Source organism: Uloborus diversus, chromosome 3, assembly GCF_026930045.1.
Source record: "Uloborus diversus isolate 005 chromosome 3, Udiv.v.3.1, whole genome shotgun sequence".
Classification (NCBI taxonomy): Eukaryota; Metazoa; Arthropoda; class Arachnida; order Araneae; family Uloboridae; genus Uloborus; species Uloborus diversus.
Window position 1 is genome coordinate 115,850,695 of NC_072733.1, and position 26,817 is coordinate 115,877,511.

Consider the following 26,817-nt stretch of genomic DNA (forward strand, 5'->3'; position numbering starts at 1 on the left):
AGAGCATCTGAGATGGGGCATATCCGGTAGTCTCGTGGACAGCACTGCGGTAGGCCAGCAGGAACAAAGGTAGCTTCTTGTCCCAATCCTGTTGATTTCTGGAGACCATAAGCGAGAGATTATTCAGGATTGTGCGGTTAAATCTCTCCACCATGCCGTCCGATTGTGGGTGTAGTGGTGTTGTCCTAGTTTTCTCAATTCCGAGAATTTGACATAGGCCCTTAAACACAGCAGAGATGAAATTCCTCCCTTGATCGGAATGAATCTGCAAAGGTGTTCCATATCTCGAGATCCAATGTTGAACTAGAGTCTCTGCTACGGTGGTAGCTTCTTGATCTGGAATGGGATACGCTTCGGGCCATTTGGTGAAATAGTCGATGGAAACAAGAATGTATTTGTTCCCATCAGCAGTTCTTGGTAGAGGACCCAGGATGTCGATCCCAATTCGTTCGAAAGGAGCTCCAACGTTGTACAGATGTAGCTTCCCTCTGCTTCTCTTCTTCGGTCCTTTACGAGCAGCACAGGCGTCACAAGAATGGCACCACTTCTCCACGTCATCCTTCGCCTTGCTCCAGAAGAAGCGATCCCGAACTTTATTGAGGGTTTTCAAGACACCAAAATGTCCTCCAGTCGCACTACTATGTATTTCTTTCAGAACATCTGAAATCCTTGATCGGGGAAGTAGTAACTGCCACCTAGATGTTTTGCCGTCGTCAGATTCCCATTTTCGGTGTAGCACGCCGTTCCGTAAATGGAGCGAGTTCCATAGAGCCCAGTATCTTTTTGTTGCAGGACTGAAGATGGAAACGTCCTGCCAGCTAGGTCGCCGACTGTCACTTTCCATGAACTCCAAAATTGGTTTTATGTCGGGGTCTTCAAGTTGATCTTTTCGAACTTGGCCGTCACTCCATGGATCAGGTTCTGATGATGTTGGAGTCACTGTCACCTGATAGGCAGTAGGGCTAGTCGTTCCATACTGTTTCTCGATTCGGGAACAATAGTGGCAGTTCTCAGGACAGGGTCTCCTTGATAAAGCGTCAGCATTACCGTGAGATAACCCTTTTCGATGCTTGATCTCCATGTCATATTCCTGGAGCCGCTGTATCCATCTGGCTATCTGGCCTTCTGGATTCTTGAAGTTCAAAAGCCAAGTTAACGAGGCATGATCTGTCCGAAGCAGAAATTTTCGGCCGTAGAGGTAATGATGGAAGTGTTCTACAGCTTTCACTATGGCCAGTAACTCCTTTCTGGTGACGCAGTAATTTCGCTCCGACTTTGATAAGCATTTGCTCCAGTAAGCGATGACATGTTCATTTCCGTCAATTTCTTGGGATAAAACAGCTCCGATGCCCTCGTTGCTCGCATCAGTGTCCAGGATGAAGGATTTTTCAGGCTGAGGATAGGCGAGGATAGGCGTTGATGTTAAAGCCTCCTTCAGTCGTAGAAATGCATCTTCGCAATCTTTGGACCATTCAAACTTTTGCTTGCTCTCCGTCAGCTGATGCAAAAGTCGTGCAATGTTGGAAAAACCCTTTACAAACTTCCTGTAGTACGTGCAGAGCCCCAGGAAACTTCGCAGCTGATGGATGTTTTCGGGACGACTCCAACTCTCGACCGCGGATACCTTTTCTGGATCGGTTTGTACACCCTCCGAAGAGATGATGTGACCAAGGTAGTTCACTTCCCGGCGGAACAAATTACATTTGGACGGGCTTAACTTCAGATTGGCTTCCTTAAGCTTTTGCAGCACCTTCCTAAGATTTGCCAGATGTTCTTCGAAACTGCGTCCCACGATGATGATATCGTCTAAGTAGACCAGACAGGATTCGTAGGAAAGTCCTCTTAACACTGTCTCCATAAGACGCTCGAACGTAGCTGGTGCATTGCAGAGGCCGAAGGGCATCACTTTAAACTGCCATAAGCCTTGTCCAGTTGTAAACGCTGTCTTCTCTCGGTCATCAGGGTGTATCTCAACCTGCCAGTAGCCGCTCTTCAAGTCCAGAGTAGAAAACCACTTGTGTCCGGAAAGCGTGTCCAAGGTGTCGTCTATCCGTGGAAGAGGGTAACTATCTTTCTTGGTGATTTCATTCAGCCGCCGGTAATCGACACAAAATCTGGTGGAGCCATCTTTCTTTCGGACCAAGACGATGGGTGAGGCCCAAGGACTGAACGAGGGTTCGATGACATCATTCTCCTGCATCTCTTTCAGGAGGGTCTCAACCTCTTCCTTCTTGGCGAACGGTAGTCGTCTTGGATGCTGTTTAATAGGGGGGTGTTCTTCAGTGTAGATCCTATGCTGCGTTAAATTCGTACGGCCAACATCCTCCGATGTAGATGAAAACAGATGCTTGAAATCGTCCGCCAATTGTTCCGCAGCAGTTCTTTGATCTTTCGACAATGGCGCACTCCCAATTAACTTCGATTTCAAGGACTCAGAAGACACAGTCTCGGGGGAATTGATTCTTCTAATGATGCAGTTTACTGGAGTACAAGTTGCCAACACTTCACCTTTCCGGATATTCCTTGGCCTTTCACTCACGTTGACGACTCGCACAGGAATTACATCCTTAGAAAGGTCCACAAGCGTAGATGCTACCAGCACTCCTTTTAGGCTATTGCTTAGGTTAGGGTATTCAATGAGTCCAAATCGAAAACTATTGCTTTCTTCAAGGGAGCCAGGTATTAATGATTCTGACCTTGAGGGAATCGATAAATCTGTTTGGGCTATTATTTGATGAGCGGATTTTACATCACTTTCTGCGGGGAAAACGGCTATGTCTTCTCTCATCGAGTGCAGCTCATTAGTCTTGAAGTCGAGAGTGAAGTCATATTTCTTCAAAAAGTCCAATCCGAGAATGAAGGGGTCCGTGATATTAGCGACGAATGCCGTATGATGGTAGGTGGCATTCCCAAACACTATTTCCAAGTCCACTTTACCGTCAATCTCAATTTTGTCACCTGTCACAGTCTGGAGACTTACGCGTGGCGATGTCCACAGCAGTTTCAATCCAAATTCACGAGCCACATCTCTCCTAATGATTGTCACATTGGCTCCAGTGTCAACAATCAGTCTGCAGGGGTTCCCATTTACATGTGCGTAAATGAAAAGTCCATCACTGCCACTACTAGAAGAGGAAATCTGCAGAGCTCTGGTGGTGGTGATTTCCTTCCCTCGCGTAGCTTGGCGAGCCGGACAACTCCTTCGCAGGTGTCCTTCACTACCGCATTTCCAGCACTTCTGCTCTTGTTTCTTTTGAGCTGTTATGCTGCTCAAATGTCTTGTCAAGTCACCGAGTTGTCTCTCAAGTTCAGCGAGGTGGGACGACCTGGAATCAGACTCATCAGCTTCCTGAGTCCGGATTAGATGGCGATCCACACGGGTTGCTTCTTGGGCGGCCTCGTATCTCATCGCATACACAACGGCAGAATTCAGGTCTTTGACATCCGCCATCCGTAGAGCTTTCTGGATTTCCGGATCTCGAACCCCGTCGATGTAGTAGTTGAGTGCCAGGTTGTCTCGAACATCCGCAGGGCAGTCGTAAAAAGCAAGATGAGACAGTCTCTCGATGTCCGCCGCAAGCTCTTGCAGGGTTTCCCCAGTTTTCTGGAAACGGGACTTCAACTGGAGTCGGCTGAAGTCTTTCTGGCACTTCTCACCGAAGCGAAGCTCCAACGCAGATGTGAGGGCGGCGAAATCCAGGCGCTGGCTGTCCGGAAGGGTCCGAAGAATGTCCGCTGCGTCACTTCTCAGGGATGCTGCAAGATGACAGGCCTTGGTAGCAGAGTCCCATCCGTTCGCTTCCGCCACTATCATGAATTGAGTTTTGTAAACCTGCCACGAAGTTTTCCCATCAAATGTGGCAAGTTTAATGGACGGTCGAGCAACCGATGTGGGAGCGCCAAACTGTACAGAGCTGCTTTCCGCGATCGCCAATCTCCTTTCCATGTTTTTAATTTTCTCATCCACATGATTTTCAACTGTTGCGATACGGTTTTCTACTGTTTCAAACTTTTCATCAAAAGCATCAACTCGATGCTCTATCTCATTAAATTTGTTTTCCATCACAGTCTTTACCGAAGTAAGGTCGTTTTTAATTTCCTCTTGGTTAGAAGCTAAATCATTTTTCAGTACCATTAAATCACTTTTCAATTGTTCTTGATTAGCCGCAATGTCATTTTTTAATTGTTCTTGATTTGCAGTAAAACTTGCAGTCAAATCACTTTTTAATTGTTCTTGATTAGCCGCCATATCATTTTTTAATCGTTCTTGATTAGCCGCCATATCATTTTTTAATTGTTCTTGATTAGCCGCCATATCATTTTTTAATTGTTCTTGATTAGCCGCCATATCATTTTTTAATTGCTCTTGATTAGCCGCCAAACTTTCAGCCAAGTCACTTTTCGCAGCATTAATTGCTTCCAGAAGTTGTTTTAATTGGTCATCCATTGCGCGAGTAATCACCATAAAAACAAAGTCTATAAATTCAAACAGTCTTTATGAAAAAATGTCCAAAGTCACACTTACTCCAAGAAAGTCCAGAAGAAGCCCCACGTTGGGCGCCAAATTGTAACGGATTCGGTGCGACTTCCACTTTCTTGAAATGAAGACACAGTTCTTGATAAAAACACAGGAAATTTATTTACACTATGTACAGGAAAGATCTTCAACCACTGCTAAATTATTCATCAGCAATTAAGCAATTATCACACAACACCGTAAACTCAACGTTTACACACGTATTTACTTCCAAATACGAAAACAACACAGCGAAATGCCTCACTATAAACAGAGCAAAATGCCCTCAGCTCGAAATATCAATCCAAACTAACTGTTTATCCATCGCTAACGGCTTAAATACACCGAAAAGAAATTTCTCAAATATTCCACACGCTTCTGTAAAGTAGTAGACCGTTATCAATGAAAAGAAAGAAAATAGGGGTCGTATACTTTAGCCGAATGAAAAAGGGGTTGTATATTCATTACGGGAAACTATTTACAGGTTACGTTACTACAATAATTACTATTTACAGGATTTGTAACAATATATATATATATATATATATATATATATACTATTTTTCCTAATAATATATATACTATATATATATTTTAATTAACAAGTGTGGCTTAAAAAAAACTTTGGAGTTCAAACTGCAGTGTACTAACCAAATCAAATTTTTATCTGCAAGAATATTGTGAATTTTCAAAATAATTACATGTTTCAGAATTAGGAAAAAAAAATGAGAAATTTACGACATTTTGAAATTTTGTCCTTTATTCGCACACAATTCCTCATAAGGTTAAAAAAAAATAAGCAGAAAGTTATGCACTTAAATATGTTTTTCTGCACTTAAAATACATAAAGTTAACATGCATATACTCAACATGCGTAGACTTATATGTTAAATTTTATAAAATGTAACATATTATAAGTCTGTGTACTGTTTGTTCTCTTCTTTTAAAACTCTACTGCTTCCAAAGAAAATGAGCATAACTTTTAAACTTCACGTTAATCAAAAATAAAAAACATCAACAATAAATTCCTCAACACGGCTTTTTTTTTTTTTATCTAAATCACGAACAACCATTGATTTTCAGAGCGTTTTTCCTATTTAGAGCTAATGAGTAAAAGAAAAATATTTTGAGCGGTAAATAAACATTTTAATTTGCACTTTTATGCATTTAACATTATAAATTTCTCCGTAATGCTAACTTTTTTTTCATCAATCTTTTCATTTAATCCAAAATTCTTTTTTTAAGTTAGTGCCGTTTAAACTCAAATTCACAAAAGCTTCAAAAAACCACGTCTATATTTTTCAATGAAATTCTAAAAAGCATTAATTGAGTTATTTCATCTCAAATAATTTTATTTCCTCTTACAGTCTCATAAATAGGGATACCATACTTCTGCATTTATGTAGAAGTGTAAGCGTTTTTACTGAGACAAAATGTGTCCACATTTTTGAAAAATCTTGTTTTCTCCGCATTTTTAAGGGGGACATTTTAGATTATGTTCTCTGAAAAATAATATCTAAGTTGGTCAGTTGTAGGCGCGTTATCGCGAGACCATTAGGGAAACTAAAGGGATGAAGCTTACACTGCAAAACAAATGTGTAAGGTTACCAGTATTAATGGGTATAACGTTACGCGAATTCTGAAGTGTGTAGTGTCATTGTTCTAAAAACTCAAACTGTTGGAGGAATCTTGCACTATGGTTTCAGTAGAATTCAAAGCGCATGCGTAAAGATCAGAATCAGCGCAGAGCAGGTAAAATGTTATTAGAGAAACGAAAACCGGTCTTTGTGGTCAAGCGGTAAAAGCTCTTGCTTTACGATCCGTCTGTGAGATTCGCGTTGTGGATTCGGATACCACTCAGGTTATTTCCTCTCTTAGTGCAATAAAAATGTCTTGTTTGTATAACAAAATAAATAAATAATTGTTGCAAAATAATAATTGGTGGTGGTTGCGAAAAAGCATGAACTTGATAAATATTGAATAAACGATATATAATTAAAATAAAGAGCTGTAAAGAAGTTGTTTCCAGGATGATTTTTTTTTTTTTTTTGTTATGCTGTTATAACGAAATTTCAAGTATTGTAATCTACTAATTTATTTTTGTACTTCCAATTCAAAATGCATAGAAAGAAATTATTACTTGATGATTTAATTTAATATGTCTGGATAATTCAAACCATTGATAGTCAACTTGAAGTGTGAGACTACTTACAATTCGTTCAAGAAAGTCAGATGAAAGCTAAATTTTTGCTAATGAGTAACCTTTCAAGCAATTTCTCTAAGCATACAAAAAATTCTGGTGTAACCTTACGCAGAAGTTAGTGAGACGTTACGCTATAGTTGCACTACCATGGGGTAACCTTCTACAAGAGATGTGTAACTTTACACCAGTTATATTAGTTAAGTTACTCCAGAGCAGTGGAGGCAGCCAAGCTGCCACCGATTTTATGGAGTAAGGTTACACACATTTTTTTCAGTGTAGTATCTGGAGCGAGATCTAAGTTACAATACTATCTTATTATGTCTCGAGTTAATATTATAAGAAGGATAAGATGTATGGATGCCTCAATTGCCAAATCGATTAACTCCACTTTAAAAAAAAAAAAAAAAAAAACCTCATTTCTGCTTCAATTGTGCTTAATCAATGCTTAGAATGTGATTTTATGTTAAACTTTTAGTTCAGTACATTTCTGATCCTGCGATGAAAGAAAATGTAACACGAGGGCCCATTCACTTCTATGTGGATAACACTATCTTCTTTATCAATTTTCTCGACTTTTTGTTTTATGGAGTTAATCGATTTGGCAAGTGAAGCATCCATATGTCAGCATGAGAGGGACAGTGAGCCTATGTCCCCATTTTGAGTCTATTGTAATGTTTATTCTTTATTAAATATTTTTTAAATAAAACGAAGTTTGTAAAAATTGGTAGAACAAAAATAGTTATAGTTCATGAAAAATATACAATAAATACATAATCTTCTTTGAAATACCAATGTATATATTAATTTAAAAAGTAGCTAATACAGATTAAAAATAGGCACTTCGACGTAAGTTGAAAAACGTTTTTAGAATAATAAAAAATTTAATTAAAATTTTTCGAGATCGATAGTGGAAAAAAAGAAAAACAAGATGGGTTGGTGATGCTACATTACTTTTACTTCTACATATTTTATACGAAACAAATATAGAATAATCGGTTGAAAACTATTGGTTTTTAATTTTAAAAAAATTACAAAGACATGGACTTCTTTCAATCAACATTCATTAAATTTTCTTCTTTTAAATATACAATTACCGTAAGAATATCGTAAAAAAGAGCCTAAAACTCACTTGTTTAAAAAGCTGTTCTCATTGTTTCATGTGACTCGCAGCAACTATTTGATAACTGTCCTCTTTATCGTAATTCTTTTCTTTAATTATTTAATTATTTATTCATTTAGTTATTTTGTAAGTTATAGTTTAGTACAACAACTTAAAGAAATAACTGTTTAAACTGATACAAATGTGATTTCTTGAAAAGCTGAACTACTTCAAAAAATGATGATAGGGTCAGGTGAGGTAAAATAAGTCACGCATTATTACAACATAATACCTTTTTCCCTGCATTTATAAATTTCATCCGTAGAAAGTTTGCTTTTTTTTTTTCATATGTAGATTATACCACAACTATGGTCTTAACTGTTTTCGTAAATTTTACTCCTCCAAAATGCATTTAATTCCTCTAAAAACTGTTAACGAGTACTTGAACGCCTTAAAAAAAACCTTTTTTTGTGTATATGGCAAAAGTTTGGATAAATTTTCAGATCATACATAAATTTTGTTATATTTTTTTCAATGAAATTTCTGTCTGATAAATACATTGAGCTATTTTCTAGAAATAACAACAATTAAGCTCCAAATGCCCACTTAGGTTACAAAATATTTAAAAAAAATAATAAGGCTATTGCTTATTACTACAAATAAAGTTTCCTCATACCGTAAAATGGGGTGGACCGGAGCACTTTTCAACTTTGAACATTAACAAAAATAATAATAATTAAAGATTTTTCAAACTTGTATTTTTCGGCTCAAAACTTCGGTTTTTTTTTCTTGCAATTTCAAGAGATAACAAAACATTTTGAAGTTTCTATTATGTATAAAATTATAGAGGTTTTTCGATTCACCCCGCAAAATGGGGTGAATCGGATTAAAATCTTTACTTGCTCCGATTTAGCCATTAATGTAGCTACTAAAAGGAAGTAATAACGATAGGGCAATAGAAACAGGTACTTAGTATCAAACAAAACTTTTATTTACAATACAGGCAGAGCTTAATTTGCATGGGAGCTAGAGGGAGCGCAGTTCCAACAATTCTTTTCGATTTTCTGAGAGTTTTCACATATTGGACAGAATATTAACGTATGAAAATAACTTTGGAAGACTATAGGGGTCCCGCACTTCTTTCATGAGAAGTGAAGCCCTGAATACAAGTAAATGTACAATTTATCAAAAATAAGTCCCAGGAAAAAATATAGTCTAAAGAATATGAATATTCTAATAATATAATCTGAAGGAAAAACTATTTTACCTTCAGTCATGTGGATGATTGATCTTCCTCAAAATAATGTTTACACTTAATTTTTGAGATGATGTTTTGTCGTCGATTTGATTTCTTACGATAAATGTTCCTGAGAAATACAAGGAGGTTCAAACTAGAGTTGACTTCATTTTTTAACGCGCGTGCGGCAACGCACCTTCCATATTCCGGTACCATTAGCAGGGACGCAGCCGTCAAGTCTAGTTAAGTTCTCCCTGTAGATACAGTCCACTCCGATAACTCGAAGCCTTATAAGTCGAATGTTACATTATCTTGAAGTTTTCATTCAGCCTCAAAATAGTTCAGTGATTTCAATACGGAGTTGTCTTGGTATCTCGAATGTACTCCTTCTAAGTCGAAGTTTTAACGAATGTTTCGTTTTCGTTTTATGCATAAAAATGCCGCCTAAATATAAGAAGAAAAGTTTTTTTCTTTCACTTAACACATTCCTCTGCTTATCAACTTCTAAGAAGGGGATAATTCATTTACAATAGTGCTCCTTATTGCGCACAGTGTTGCGAGATTGCGTGAATAGTAGCCGATTGGGCTCCTTTTTGTCTTGGCTGACGACCTAAAATGTCATTACTATGTACAGCAGATAAAAATAACTCCTTTTATTGAACTCTTTACAAAATGTATTCTCTGTAAAAATATTCTTTGTAGTACTAATTAATTTTTTTCCGAACAATAAGTGTTATAGGATATGTATTATGCACTATGAAAAAGAAAATAAAAAATTTTCTTGAGAAGGCTGGGAAAGGAACATCCGATAGCTCGAACTACCGATAATTCAAAGGTTTTAGTCGGTCCCTTGGGGCTTCGAGTTATCGAGAGTTGACTGAATTCAGCTGTAAAAAATGGAGTTGAAATCTCTTATCAGTATATTCGAATGTAACGAGTCATTGAGTATCATAATATAATATATACAGTAAATATACAGTAAGTACAGTAGCCCCTTTGTAAGTTGACCACCTGTCTAAGTTGACCGCTTTTGTCAGGTACAGTAAAACCTGTAAAGTTGACCACCCTTGTAAGTTGACCACCTGCCTAAGTTGGTCGCTATTTTCAGGCAAGCAATTAGATCTATATCATATAATGCACCGCAAGAGGTCAACTAACATAAGACTGTACTAACATTCTAAAACAAGGTTTTGTACCTGAAAAATAACCATTAGTACGGGCAGCGGGAGTGATCGTACGGTCACGCCCGCAACATTAATAAATCTTTATTTCTTAAATATTAGACTACTTTTTAGGAAGTTGAGACTTTATATTATGATACAAAATGGTTCCTTATGTTTGAATATATGAAAATTCCTGGAATAAAGGGCAAATATTGGCGTAAAAGTGCCAAACTCGTGCAAATGGATTGAGCAAGTATGGAAAAATTAATTTCAATTCAATTTTATTTCAATCGAGGTTTTTTAATCAAAAAAAATCATCGAATATAAAATAAAATAAATTAGAGAAAATATTTTGCTCTGTCTATTTGAAATTCCTTAATCGAGTAGATGAGAGTCAAGGATGTAACAACAGTCTGACAATTTCCATTGAAGTTCACTGAAAAATGCTATATTTAATTTAACAAAAGCATAAATTTTGGCTGAGTTAAATGTTAAAAATACATTGTTAAAGTAGTATAAGATATTTCCGAAAAAGCTTCTTTAAGAAATAAAATAAAATGAAACTATCAATATATGGAGCACGAATCACTTTTGTGGAATCACTTATATACAGGGTGATCGGAAAATGTCCAGGCAAGTTTTGAAGAGAATAGAGGGAATGCATATATAAAGACATTTTCATTATAATACATATCCAGGTTTAAAGCGGAAGAGGGCGTTAAGGGACGGGGGGGGGGGGGGGAACGGGATACAATGCGGGAATCCGCCGCTATGTTTTTATATAGTATGCAGAGCAGCTATACAAGCTATGTTTTTGCCTACACTGTTATAACCAGAGGTGCCAGCTGGGTGCGATTTTCTGCCGTAGGGTGCAAAGACGGAGCCACAGTGTGCCACAGAGGCTAGGAAATATTGTTCCGATATCTTTTAGCACCTCAGTGGATGAAAGAAGGTAATGAAGGGCATCAGCTCACGCAGTAGCCAACAGCGACTCTTTTCCTCCGCAAAGGTGCCTCGCTCACACATGCGCTGTGCACTCCGGCATAAGTTCAATTCAGCCACTTTAATGGCGGACGACGATGCTGCAACGTAGTTGTTGGTACATTAAATTTTCACATTTGAATAGACAATTATACTGGAATAAAATTCCACATTTCTGGGACAAACCTTCAAAACCTTGCGTAAGTACAGGCATTTAATCATGGTATAACATTTAAGGCTTTCCAACAGGCTTTTAGTGTTTTCAGAGTTATGTTTCAACAAAGTAAACTGAGTACTGCTTATTGTTTATAGTTAACCGTTTTAACATAGTAATGTATGGCTATTTTTATCACGCGTACTAATATATAGTGTTCATTGCTTGTCACGTCTGCGGTCTCACGGATTTTCCCCAAAATTGTTTATTGTTAGCAATACGAAATAATTAATAAGTAACCGGGATGAAAATTCAATGATGTAACTAACGGCTACAGCACAGATACACTAAATGTCTTAATCTTCTCAATAAAATATCTGCGTAGACGTAGCAAAGAAAAAAAAAAGCTTTGAAAAGAAATCTCTCTGTGTGTTTCATGCCATGACTCATTACGTGAAAATATTTCGTTCTTGTTATTTCAAAAACCGAATGCAGTGTCTAGACGCGTTTATTTTTTTTTTCTCTCTCTCTAATTTCTGTTTCCAATGCTTTTCATTATGTAGGATGCTAAAAATTTGTTTTGATTTTTAATGTCAAAAAAGTTTCTATTTAACAAAGGAAAAAAGTGCTTTTTTAGATTACTTGTGTTCAAATAGGATATTCAAATGTCGAACTATATAATACGTATCAATATGTTACTCTTGATTAAAATATTTTGAACGCCTGCATTTTATGAAACGATTTGATTTTCCGTGATTGTAATATAACTGAATATTTTTGGCTGTGCTTGTAAATTATCCATAAATGCCTACACTCTTACTTTTTAGTATCATGCTGTAGTAAATGTCAGTATCATTTAAAACTACTGAGCAATCCAAGGGTTTTTATGAGAGTTAGAACTCAGATAGAGGAATTGAAGTCATGAACACTTCTATATTATGTTGGAAAGTTTGAAATGTGATCAAATGCCTTAAATGACAAGTTTTAATCCAAAATGAATTCAATGTGAAAAAAGTACCAAGACTTTGCCATAAACCCAAACAATAAATAGAACACAATAATATTCAAAAACGCACACAATAGGGGGAGAGGGAAGAGGATCTACTGTAGAAATCAGTGAGAGTGCCATTTTTCTCTCCGAAGGTTCCTTCTTTTCCCCCGCGCTGCCTGTCTTTTAAAAGGTGCCCATTTTTCGCCCTAGTAAGAGGTGCCATTCCGGCTCCGTATTGGGTGTCGCTGGTGAAAAAGCGTTTCACCCCTGAAAGGTGCCAAACGCAACCTGTAGTTTTAACAGTGTACTCGGGTGAAAATTCTCCTTAACATTTTTCAGATTAGTGAAACTCATTTCGTAAAAGTGAAATTTAGAAAAACAGTAAAAACCACAATAGTGATGAACTCCATATTTTTTTTTTTTTTTTTGAAAGCAGCAACTTTTTCAGGATGAAATGAAAGCTGTCATTTAAAGAAAAGATCCGTACTATTTTGATTTTTAAGGTTGAGAGCGATCGATTCTGAACTTGAAAAAAAATATATTGAAATGTAACATTTTTAAATTTTTCAATTTTTTCCTCTTTTTATTCCCGTTTTCGGCAATGTTAAATTTTTATTTGAAATACGAAATATGAATGCACGCTTAACAAAACTTTTGTGACATATTTCCGAATTTCAATGAATGAAGTTGTGGACATTAAAAGAATCCCTCGATGAAAGCTTCTCATGAGCGCCGCACGGAATGGCCTACGTTAGCATTCACTAACCTTTCATAGCGCTCTGCTCTCTATTACCTTCACGGGAAGTACAGTAAATGCTTTTATAATTGTCTTTTCTAGCCCCCTTCAAAATTTGGCCCGGTATTTTCTGATCATCCTGTCTTTTATGTTTTTGCACGAAAGTAGTTTTTGACACTTTCCGACCAATTAAAAAAAATAATAAGTTCATCAGTTTATGTTTTTCTCCCAAAAAGTTATTTCCTTAATACGGGAAAATCTACCAGAACTATATTTGACTTCACTGATTCGATACTTTTTTTCTTTTTTTATTTTTAATGACTAAATTATATTTATGTTCTATGATCCATAAAATTTGCAAGAACAACAACTACAATTATGAATTTAATGTGAAATGGATTTTATGCCCCTTTATTTTGACGATACATGACTTTTCTTCTTATTTTCATAAACTTGCAATGATTTTTATAAGTATAAAAACGACAACACAACAAACGCTTATTATTGTGTAAATTGTTAGTTTAGAATGTATGAAATACCTATAAGTCACATCGCATTACGATTTGTCTACGATTGTTTTAAGTAACAACAAGCTATTTATGATTTTTCTACTGTTGAATCAAGTCACATCAAGCGATTTATGATTTTTCTGCTGTGGTGTCAAATCAAGCGATTTATCATGCTGCCAGATACCTAAATATGTTTATACACATATTATTTTTAATGTACAGCAAAAAAGACAATTTACCTATCTTCTTTCAGATGAAACAGCTGAAGGTGAAAACCACAGAAAAAAGCCAAGAAGGAATCGAACTACATTTACAACGCAACAGTTAAATGCCCTAGAAAAAATATTTGAAAGAACACACTACCCTGACGCATTTGTTCGGGAGGAATTAGCGAGGAAGGTCAATCTCAGCGAAGCAAGGGTTCAAGTGAGTTACTTAAAATACTTAAATTGTCTCAACATTTTTTTCTGCATAGAAGAAACTATTCTTTTAGCAATGCAGTGACATTGAATCTTTTAAAATGGATTTTACATTTTTATTATGAATATTTAATGTAAGAACAGTATAGGAACCAAAACGATAATTTTTATTCCTTCAAATAGAAAATAAAAGGAGCAAAATTATTTTATCAAGAGAGATTTGAAGAATGCGATGGTCTTTCCCAATATATCACTCACCGTCAGCAATAGTAGCACATTAATAAAAAAAAATGTGTTGGAGAAAATCAAAGTTTTATGCAATGCTATTTTTAACTGATTTATTTTCAAATATATCATTACACGCAAAAATGTAAAGTATGCTTACAGGCTGGTTTTTTAATCCAAATGAGTAGGATAGGATACTTGAAGTTTGAAGACATTTTCAAATTATTATCATATCTTTTCGGTACGAAAAAACTCACGTTACGTGTTTTTTTTGCAAATTGAAGTCTCCCTCGAACTAAACAAAATAAAATGTATAAAAACGTAAAACATTTTCCAACTCAATACGAAATTTCCCATGTATTACTTTTTTTTGTTGTTATTAGTTTGATTTTATTGCTGTTATTCAAATAAATTAAATCTGCAGTTATATTTAAATTTAAGTTAAGTAGCAATTTAGTATAGTTAGGAACAGTATCAAGTATCACACCCCTCAAAATACAACAGGTAATGAGGTTTTTTGGTAAATATTGCAGAAAAATTACAAATTTCGCTGACTGATACATTACTCAGGTATAGTGGACTTTGAACTGCATAACTACCTTAAAATAAGTAGCGGATGAAATAACTTTGCCAAATATATGCCCTTATGCCGATCTTTTTACCATATTTCTGAAAATGATTTAAGAAATATTAGGTTATGTGTATTTCAACTAGTGATGTTCCGGATATCCGTATCCGTATCCGTGGATATCCGAGGGAAAATAAAGATCTGTATCCGTATCCGTTACTTTTTTGACGGATCATTTCTATTCTAAAATTTTTTAAATATTTGAATAAAAGACTTAAATTCCGTTTAAATTATTTTTTATTCCCTATTTAAATTTTAAGGTATCATTTCAGAAGCCAATTTGTATCCCCCCCCCGTAGCAAAAAGGAAGGGGAAATAAGTTTTAAAAGTGTGTATCAGTGTGTCTTTTTGTGGCATCATAGCTCCTAAACAGATAAACCGATTTTGATAGTTCATTTTTCGTTCAAAAGGTGATTTGATCGAAAGTGTTCTTACTTAGCTTGGCCTCGTTTTTGTAGAACTTTAATTACCGGTGTTATTAATTAAAAACCGACTTAACGTTTTTCACAATTATTGTAGTAAAAATTTACCCGTACGTTAAAGATGTTGGCCCTAATTGAAAGAATGAAGTTTTTTGCGTTTGATATTTATTTGAAACTTCCAATTGATAAACAGTAGGAGCTATAATCTTGTTAAGTAAATTTTAAATGCAATTCTAATCCTTTATACGCGTGATTAGTAGCGATTTCATAGTCGGAAGATAAGGATAAAAAACTCAATGATTTAAAATTTTTACCTGTTGTCAGTTCATATTTGTTAACAAATGTGTAATCTGACCTGCGAAATTCATCTTAATATGTGGTTGGCTCTCTGGGACATGTTTTGGTTTTTAAATTTTTAATTTAATATTAGTTTTTGTAATTGATTTGAGGTTTCTGTTATTTTTCATTTTTGTTTTTCTCAACATCCTTCCAAAAAGAGAGACTAAATTCTCTATTGTATTTACTGTTTGTAAAGGTGTTCCTGGTTCTGATTTCGTCGGTCGAAGTAAGTTCGGTGGAATGGGTCAGCGCTGCATTTATGCTGAAATAAAATGCAAAAAATTATCTCTAGCCTGTACAGTAGCAGCTTTACGCACTTGTTCCTGTATCCTACATCTACCGAGCACGCTAGAAATAATTTTTCACATTCCATCTAAGCATTAATGCAGCGCTGGCCCATTCCTTCCAACTCTCCCCCAATTTTAACGGAGATTTCTTTAAAGAGTAAATCATAGTCTTGATTGTATTTTTGCCGCAGTTGACATTTTTTGAAGAAACTGCCATTATTCTGACGGGAATACCTTCCGTAACAAATTTTACACTTGGATAGTTAAATTGGGTTAAAAAAATATTTGAGATCCGTATCCGTATCCGCGGATCTTGACACTAATGATCCGTATCCGTATCCGCGGATCTACTTTTCGCAGTTTTTCCTTTGTTTAAAATAGAATCTACACAAAAAGTTTGTTTTGATGTTGGCTTTTTATGTAAATCCAGGGCCGACGAGAGGTCATGACAGCCTAGCCAGAAACTAGGTTCGGCCCTTGAGGGGGGCAAGGCTTCAAAATGGAGTAGTATAAATTAAGTTTTGAGGTGGAGGCGTCTGGCAACCACGCTGACAAGAGGTCCGTCTTTGCTCTCTGCGGCCCTGTGTAATCGATACTATCTGGATGTGTTACTTCAATTTTTGGAATATAATCATATCCGTGTTTTCAATAGTTGCTATTTTGTGTGTAGAATTCTTTACTATTCTATAAAAAAATTAAAATTTAATCTGAAATTAAAAAAAACATAGACATTCAAACATCTACAAATATAGTATATACATGCATATAAAGGAGACGACGTTTGTTTATTCGTTTGTTTGTGTCCGATGCCCAAAAGGCCCCATAGCACTTAAAGCCTTGAAATATGGTACAAGACTCAGACGCACCCCGGGGGTTGAAACGAGAAGTCCTTTTTCTAAATTTTGAGTTAGTTCTTTAATTAATGTTTTAAGCTAACATTTCACATATTTCTTCTAATCAGGGACGAAAAAACATCCTCTCCCACCCCTTTATATTATCTGTCGTTAGAAAGAGATTTTTTTTTTTCTGCACTGTTTGTTCCATTTCTCTCAAATAATTAGAACAGGAGATATAAGCGTTTCTAATTTAGCTAACGTTCAAGGCTCAACTTGATTCGGTAGCGTTTGGATACAGCTAATTTGATTCACTGAGGTCAGGCACGTAGCTAGAACTTTGTTAAGGGGGGGGTGCAAGGTTGCACGAACTTCAAAAGAGGAGGCATGCTAAAGCAGAATTAGTAGCTCATATTTACGTTAAAAAAATAAATCCAATTAAAACTAATTATGAAAATATGATAATTAACTAAAATTAATTAAATAACTGAAATTGATAGAGCAAATAGTTAGAACTAGTTAACAAAAATTTTATATTAAGTGGCAAAGAAATTATTGTCAGTTTATAAAATTAACATTAAACTAAAAGTTCCCCATACTAAGTTTCCAAACATGGATAGGAAAATTCCATCACATAAGCTTCCTCTGTTCTGATGCTTTGAAAATGAGTGATATAATTCCTATTAATAAAAAGTTCACAATAAACGGAAATCGGAAAACGAAAACTGTTCTAGGGATTACTTGGAAATGCAGATGATAATTTAATAAAATATTAAAGCTTTGTAATATATTTCGACAAAATATGTACAAGTCATTTTATTTGAAAAAAAATAAAGAAATCTATATCTATGGAGTCGAATGTATAACTGTATGAATGCTATATAACGTAATTCCGCCACCCTGTTCGATTTGAACAAGATTTCTGGCAAAATTCAACCACCCTCTCGACGAAAATATTTGCAAGGTTTCATTTGAAAAACTTGAATTAAGGTAATGCACTAGTAGTGGCCACAGTTAAGCATATTTTATGTATTTTGTAAACTGTGGGTCTACAATATTAATTCCAATTTTTTAGCTCAATGAACGTATTATAGCCCCACTATTCCTGAATCGTCCCATTTTCTAAAAATGCCAGAATTTCAATTTTTTAATTTTTGTATCCATTTTTTCCCAAACTTCAAATTTGATCCAATAGTGGCCACCCCAAAATCTGAGATTTTCAGTAGTGACCACATGCATGAGTCAGTAGTGGCCATCTGACATCCTTTTCTTAGAATTCACATTACTCACTTTAAATTCAAATAACTGATGGATAAAATTGATTCAGTATGATAGTTACATTAAGTACCAATATATTAATCAAATTTTTATTGTACATTTCTTTCTTCGAAGTACATACGTACTTAGGATAAAATAAATAGTTTTTAGTAGAAAATTTGTATTTGTATTTTTTGTACGCTAATGTAAAAAATAAAGTAAAAGAAAATGAATGTACTTATATAAGTATTCTACATATGAACTTTGGTAAGTATGAACTGAATAATTATTATCACTACGAAATCATCTTCTTTACTAATAATGAAGCTGAAAGTCCCTCTGTCTGTCAAGATCCCTGTGACGCGCATAGCGCCTAGACCGTTCGGCCGATTTTCAAGAAATTTGGCACAAAGTTAGTTTGTAGCATGGGGGTGTGCATCGCGAAGCGATTTTTCAAAAATTCGATGAGGTTCTTTTTCTACTCCAATTTTAAGTCCATTTTTCATATAAATTTGATAATACGGGGAAGAATGTGTTTATCTTTCTTCTTCTTTAACTTTACTAATAATAAACCTAGAAGTTTCTCTGTCTGGATCTCTCTCTGTCCAGATTTCAGTCTGTCTATCAGTATCTCTGTGATGCGCATAGCGCCTAGACCGTTCTGCCGATTTTCATGAAATTTGGCACAGAATTAGTTTATAGCATGGGGTGTGCACCTCGAAGCGATTTTTCGAAAATTCGATTTTGTTCTTTTTCTATTCCAATTCTAAGCCTATTTTTCATATAAATTTGATAATATGAGGAAGAATTTGTTTTCTTTATCTTTATCTTTACTAATAATAAAGTTGAAAATCTCTCTGTCTGGATCTCTGTGACGCGCATAGCGCCCAGACCGCTCCTCCGATTTTCATGAAATTTGGCAAAAAATTAGTCTGTAGCATGGGGGTGTGCACCTCGAAGCGATTTTTCGAAAATTCGATGTAGTTCTTTTTCTATTCCAATTTTAAGAACAAAGTTATCATAAGATGGACTAGTAAATTACGAAATTATCATTACGTGGAACCGTAAAATGGGCACAAGTCGATTGGCGAGATACGAAATTATCATAACGTGGAACCGTAACATGGGTACAAGTCAATTGGAGAGAAAATTCGCCACTCAGGCGAACCAAAATACCTTTTAATTTTTCTATTACGGGCAAAGCCATGCGGGTAACACTAGTTATTAATAAAAAAGCTGAAAGTCTGCCTGTGTATCTGGATCTCTGTCTGTCTGGATGTCTGTGACGCGCATAGTGCCTAGACCGTTCGGCCGATTTTCATGAAATTTGGCACAAAGTTAGTTTGTAGCATTGGGTGTGCACCTCGAAGCGATTTTTCGAAAATTAGATTTTGTTGGTTTTCTATATCAATTCGAAGAACATTTTCCCGAGCAAAATTATAAGATGGACGAGTAAATTACCAAGTTATTATAACGTGGAACCGTAACATGGGCAAGCCAATTGGTGAGAAAGTCACCATACATTATGTGTAAATACATAGGCGAACCAAAACACCTTTTAATTTTTCTACTACGGGCAAAGCCATGCGGGTACCACTAGTTCATAAGAAAATAGTAAGTACACAATTCAATGTAGTTCTAGGACAATTTGTTTCCTACAACTTACCAAGGTATATCAATGGATATAGGAAATTGGTAGCATAATTTTTTAATACTACTAAAGGCAGGGTATCCATGCGTCTAGAAAGTCATGGATTTCGGCAATGGTCAAAAATGGTCATGGAAAGTCGTGATTTTCGGCAAAAAGTGCTCAAAAATCATGGAAATTGACAATTGATCATGGATTTTGAGTTCAAAAACATGCATATTTATCGAATTCTACACATTAACTTAAACTTACGCATCTTGGCCATTTTTTACGCTATTACGTGTTAATCCCAATTTTTCACATTTCTAAATCCGATTGCATCCGCTTCTTTAATACTCGCTCATTTTTCTTTTCCTTGTGATTTTAAGTTTTGGACATTTATAATTATGTATTTAGCATTATTTTTAACCTTCCTTATATGTCTTATTGTGTAGTTGAGGATTTTTAGGCTTCTAATTTTGCCGATCACATTCGATGCCAAAATTTTAAGTCATCCGTGTTGATTTAAGAGATTCAAGAGGAAATTATCATTAATTCTCAGCTATGTCTTAAGTTAATGAAGATTTTAGAAAATAAAACTGGTCTGAAGAATTAATTACGGACGTTTTGTACATCAATAAAATATAGAAATCAGGGAATTTTCAAAGGTAAAATTTTTAAAAAGTCCGTAAATGTTACATATTTCACAAATTCGGAAATTTTACAACATTTGTAACCTATTATAAAACTTTGGCGGTAAATGTTTGGTATTGTCTGGTAAATTATTTTTTAAGTACTTTAATATTTTATTTTTTTCTGATTATTTATGCTATTTATTGTAAACATAATTTTAGTAACTACTAAATTATTGCTAGTCACAGATAATTTAGAAAACTACTAGTATGTCCATGCTCCTATTTTTTATTCGGTAAGCTTTGAAGTTTTATCCGGTAAACTGATAATTTCCCTCCTTCCCAAAAATTAGAATTTTGGGCTTCCCTGACTATTAGCAGTCATAAATAAATATGAATCAATAGATTATAAATTATAAAACACATACTTACTGACATGATTTAGACTACCAAAGAGAAAAATTGTTCCATAAACAAGTGTTATAACTGGGAATTTTATATATCATGGCTTTTTCTAATTTTACTGTGTGTGATTTTTTCAAACCTCAAATTTGATCCATCAGTGGCCATTATATAATGTACATGAGTCAGTAGTGGGCATATTGCTGTTTAGAAGTGGCCACCGGGTGGCCACTACTAGATCACGCAATAATATTATGTCCGAAATGAGGCAGGTTCTTATGTAAAGGAGATTACAGCCTATTAAAAGGAAAATTGAATTGATTTATGAAAAACCATCCTGATCCAGTAGTGGCCACTCGGTGTCCACTTTTGAATTTCCCATCTTTTTTGGTACCAGTAGTGGCCAAGTAAACTGTCAGCTAAAAAGCAACTATTTCCAGTTGAAAACGTTCCACACATGATCTTTCACATTTCATAACATGGTTACAGCTCTAAAAATACTATTTTTCAGCATTATTCTATTCATAACACAACACAATGTTTATATACCTCGTTACGGAGAAGCATTAGAGGACAGCTGAAAAAACATCGACAATCCAGGCGACCGTATTAAATAGTTGATAACAATTTTCCATGATGCTCTACCTACTCCTCCTTGAACTGCCCTCTACACTATAGCCTGAAGTCTGCCTCCTGCAATTTTGAATCCACTGGGACCCCTAGAATCCTTATTTTTAAAATATAAACCTTAAATTGGCAACTACTGAAGCAGTGGCCACTACTGGTGCATTTACCTTAGTTCTTTATTTATTTACGTTTATAACATTCTCTTGATAATACGAAATTGAATGGCATTTTTAATTTTATCCGTTTTTTAATTATCATTTCTAACCATCATTTAAAAGCTTGAACAAACTGTTAACTTTTTGACGGACGGAGACTTCGTTTGCTGCAATCATTTTTTTTAAAAAGACGTATTGCCTTTTTTTATTTATTGTTATTATTTTTTTGCAACGAATTGGTAAAATAAGCTATCCTAGGATTCGTTATGGTATTTTTTTTCTTTCTAATGGGGCTTCGTTAGAGGCTTTAGCCTTTTCGGACCTAGTGCGAACCACCGATATGACATCTAGTCTTTCATATGCAACCACTAAAGCGCGGATGTGACTGGCACAGGAAAATTTGGCACCGAGTTTTTACCAGATGGAGAGACTTGAGCTCTCTGCGATGCGAAACTGCACCAGGGGTTTAATTTTGTCAAGCCAAACGAATACCTGAGAGATCTTTTACCTGGCAAGTAATGGAATGTAAAATGAATGAAATTAAGCATCAATGTATTTTTATTTTAACAACATTTTGGAGAAAATGTAAATGATTGCTTTTTATAAATGTTTTTTTATAAGGTCATGAATGATTTGAACATTATTAGCAATTTTCCTCTGATGTTTTCAATTTGATGCTTCATTTAAAAGATCAAGAGCACCCACCTATCTCACCATCAAACACGAGTTCTGTTTATTCTGCTGATACAAAACAACTTCTGTACAAATCAAGTCTTTTTCAAATTAAAAAAATAATTGTAAACAACTACAGGGAAAATGGCAATATGCTCTGCTACGAATTATGCTGGCAATATTTGATTATAACCTGGTTACTTTACTGTCTTTATTAGCAATAAGCAAGTGTTAGACTTGCGAAAATTTCATAATTTGGAGTCAAACGTCAAATTTTGATCATTAAGGTAGTCTTCGTAACGGTTGCGATAATACAGCAGCATCAAATTAGATACATTTTCAACAATATGTATGCATAAAGCTAGCCAATTTCTGGAAACAAAACTTATTGGTTTCTTATAGCCTTAGTTTGCAATTTTTTTGCTCCTCAGTCATCTTATGTTCCGAAGTCTAAAGACAATCTTTTGTAAAAGCTCTTAGAGTAATTGTGGTTAAAAATCCAGTAATGATTCAAATTAATCTTCCAAAATTAAGGTAACAATAATAACGCTTCTGAATCTTTCATTTTCAAATTGGTATAACTTCCATTCTTGGAGCAATTTTGTAATCATCCTGTATTCTCGAAAGCATATCATATTTTATAACGTAGGTATTGACTTTTTTTCGCTCTTTTATGTGATGTTAATAAAATATATTCTAGTGCAAGACATATCAAGTAATTTTAACTTGAAGAAATTAAGAGTTAAAAAAAAAACTAATATGGAAGTGAAAAACACAAGAAAATTTACCTCGCATTCACCTTTTTAAAATTATTTGCTTGTAAAGAAGTAAATATAGCAGTAATTTTCACCTGGTAAATTATAGTTAAATGCACATGTCAGTTTTTGTTACGTTTAATGCTACCTTCGCATTTTACTAATGATGGATGCATAGATGCTTACTAAATAATTCTTCAGTACAAAGGCGGTAAATAATAATCAGAAAATGTATTCCAATGAAGCAAATACAAATATGCTTTACTTGAAAAACGGAACAACATCGAAGAAAGATTTTTTTTCTTCAGTTAAAAATGACTAACGGCTCTCCTCTTGGGACCATAGACTCACAATTCAGTAAGATTTAAAAGTACGAATTTCAAATAATTACTTTTAAATTACATGTGTTAATATAGCCGAACTTGCAATTTCATAAACTGATCACAGTAAAATATTCGAGTAATTTTCAATTTCATTCTTCGCTTTATAAAATTTTGATACAGCGAAAAGTAATTTCGTTGCATCAACTTCAAATTTTATTTATTCACTTATTTTACCTTCAAACACAAATTCTTTTTGGGCATTTAATATTTTTCATGGTCATGTTTAAATATTGGGTGGAAAAACATCCGTAAAAAATCTAGTTTGTTTCTCAGAAAGAAGAGAGAAGTTTCTTAATGTTATCTTGAGCTAAAAATAGGCTTGCCAGATTTCTGAAATGGCCAACTGGGACACCGGAATATCCCCCCCCCCCCGAAATTCAAAAAGGAACCAGGAGTCGATAGTGGACAAAAGTAAAGTTTTCTGAAGACTGAAATTTTCAGAAACTATGAGGAACTCGACCCCCCTCCCCCCGTAAAAGATTTTGCAACATGCAAACAGAAATTATTAAAAAGAAACATTTTAAAAGTTTTCTTGTTTTCAACAATTTTTCAGCTTTAAAATGTGTTTTCTGCCCAAATATTTGGAAATTTCGGATCACAAACACCCCTTAAGGGAAGGAACACACCCCTGGCTGGTTCTTAGCGTATTTTAGAGGGTAGTTCATTCTCAATGCTATGAATAAATACTTATTATGAGCCTAAACCAGGGGTAATAATAAATGACACAAGCAGATAAATTTGAACATTTTATTTTTTACATGTTAAAATTTATTAGTTACTTTAGTAAGAAGAAATACTTTGAATGAGGAATAAAAACTTGAACAATATTTACATGTATTTTTCATTCGCTAGGACTTTTTTTGGTTTTAATGTTAATGCAAAAATTCTCACAAGCTGATTCGATATTAATTTTATAAGTCTATGTTTCAAAAGATAAAGTAATTATCCAAAATAATCCTTCACAGTTAATTTTTTTTTAGACGTTTTTGGTCATCTAATCAAATTTATCTTTCTCCGGGACCTGAAGTAAACCGGCCGGGACACCGGGATTTTCCCTGCAAACCGGGACGTCTGTCAAGCCTAGCTAAAAATAAGACACAAATGTCCAAAAACAAAACGGATTACAGTTCAAAAGTTGTAAGCTACTGGGGACATAAGTAATATATTATTGTTCAAAATAAACTAAAAGTTTAAATAAGATTATTAATCAAAATATAAAATGAATCTGAAATGAATCATCCCAAAAATATAAAGACCAAAAATAAATTAATAATTAATATTCAATTTTTCTCATCCTCAAACACACGAAATGTGCAGAATTTCTTTTTCGTTGCTGTCTGATCTTAATTTTTGAATGGGAAAACACATTAACACATAAAATTGCTCGTATCGTTAAGAAAACTTTAAAAGGGAACTAAAACTTACCTAGTGTTTATGCAAATTAGCATAAAATGCTGTAACCGCCGCTACGCGGCCCAAGTTTATAACTGTTGGCTAATTCAGTCTGTTAAGTTCTGTTCTGTTTTTTGAGAGTGTAATGTGTTTGTGTTGCAGCGCCAGAGTGTCGCTAATAAAGGTGTTATTTTTGCACAAGGTGTTAAGTGCTTTTTTGGCTTAGAGCTATCGAAGTTTGTAAATTTGGCCAACAAATATGGTCCGTCTCACAGGAGCTGTGTGGATATACGCTCCTAAGAATCAGTGAAATTCCAGTGATACAGTGCATTTAGTTGTGAAAGTATTACGCGTATATTGTTATAAGGTAAGTGAACGCTTATACGATTGTACCATGTCTGAAACTCTTAAAGAACTATTATCGAGAAAGCGAGTTCTCAAAATACAACTTACGAAGTTCAAACAAAAGGTATCTGTAACTGAGTTTGAAATTAGTGACTTTGAACTATTAGAATTTAAGCATAAAGATTTAGAATTGGAATTAAAGGCTTGTTTTAAATCTATTTATGTTGCATGTAATGAAGATGCTACTGAGTCTTTTGAAAAAGAGCAAGAAGAAATTAACGATGTTTTAGATGAATTGGCATACGAACTACATCGAAAGCATTCAAAAGCGAAAAGTGACTTGAAGGTAAATTCGAGGGTTGAATCGAACTCTAATGCCGAGACAAATGTTAAGTTGCCTAAAATGAACTTACCGCTGTTTTCAGGAAATTTGCACGAGTGGCTTTCCTTTAAAGACATATTTCTAGCAAGCATTCATCAGAACAAAAATTTATCTGATGCAATGAAATTACAGTATTTAAAATCATCGTTAAAAGGCGATGCTTTTCGGATTGTTCAATCGATTTCGATTGTAGATAGTAATTATGCAGTAGCTTGGTCTCTGCTAGAGGAACGTTATTCAAATTCCCGGGAACAAGTTTATGCTCATCTAAAGCGCTTTTTTAGAATTCCTGCAATTCAAAATGAATCTGCCACAGCAATCTTAAATTTAATAGATATAAGCACTGAGTGTGTGAGGTCTTTAGAAATGTTAGATCAAAAGGTATATGGGTTTTCGTCTGTAATTCTAACTTTTATTTTAAGTCGGAAGTTAGATGCAAACACTAAGCTATGGTGGGAAAGGGATCTGAAAAAAGATAATTTGCCGAAGGTATCTGAATTATTAGACTTTTTGAAAGATCATGCGCGTACTTTAAATGCTTCAAAAACAAATGTAAATGTTAAGCAAAACCAGGCAAAAACGGCCGCAATGGTTTCCGGTGTAGTAGATAAAGTTTTGCAAAAGTGCATAATTTGTGGTAAAGGAAATCATAACATTTCCTCTAGCTATCAATTTCTTAAGTTAAGCGTAAGAGATAGAGTAAAAGCTCTTAAGAAGAACAATTTATGTTTTCTGTGTTTTGATAGAAATCATGCGTCAAGAAATTGCGTTTCAAAATCTCTGTGTAATACTTGCAATAAAAAGCATAATACTCTTTTATGTTTTGATACCGGGAAAAAATCTAATTTGCTTACTGGTTCGCGAGGTCAGTTGAACGCAGTGGAAGTAAATACTAACGAGATTTCCCAGGGGGTCGTACTAGAATCAAACATAAATCATTTGAACGTAGATGCGAGTCCGTTTGAACCAATTAATGGCAAGCAAAGTTTTGCAGGGTATTACAACGAATCGTTTCAATCGAAGAGAGTTTTATTAAGTACAGCGATTGTTTATATCAAAAGTAGGGTTGGAAATTTCTTTCCTGCTAAGTGCTTGTTAGATTGTGACTCGCAGAGCCAATTTATGAGTCGCGAATTAGCGGACAAATTAGAACTGAGAAAAGAAAAAGCAAATGTTTCCGTATCTTGTTTGACTGGGGTGTCAATGAATGTTAAATTTAAAACTTCAGCTGTGATTCGTAACAAGGGTGGAGGTTATTCTCGGGTATTGGATTTTTTAATTGTTCCGAAAATAACTCGAATTACTCCTGTTAGTCATGTAACTATTTCGGAGATGGGAATATTTGAGAATGTTAACTTGGCTGATTCTGAGTTTAATAAGCCAGGGAAAATTGAATTGCTATTAGGAGCAGAAGTGTTCTTAGAATTATTACGATTTGGTCAATTG

General features: G+C 34.9%; 1 protein-coding gene across 1 annotated transcript in view; it reads left to right on the forward strand.

Moving 5' to 3' along the window:
- LOC129218241 (paired mesoderm homeobox protein 2-like) overlaps positions 1-26,817 on the forward strand; it is a 79,720-nt gene that overhangs the window by 25,348 nt on the left and 27,555 nt on the right. Inside the window, exon 2 of the mRNA XM_054852465.1 lies at positions 13,843-14,015. Coding sequence (XP_054708440.1) covers positions 13,843-14,015 — 173 coding nt within the window. The remainder of the gene's footprint in view (positions 1-13,842; positions 14,016-26,817) is intronic.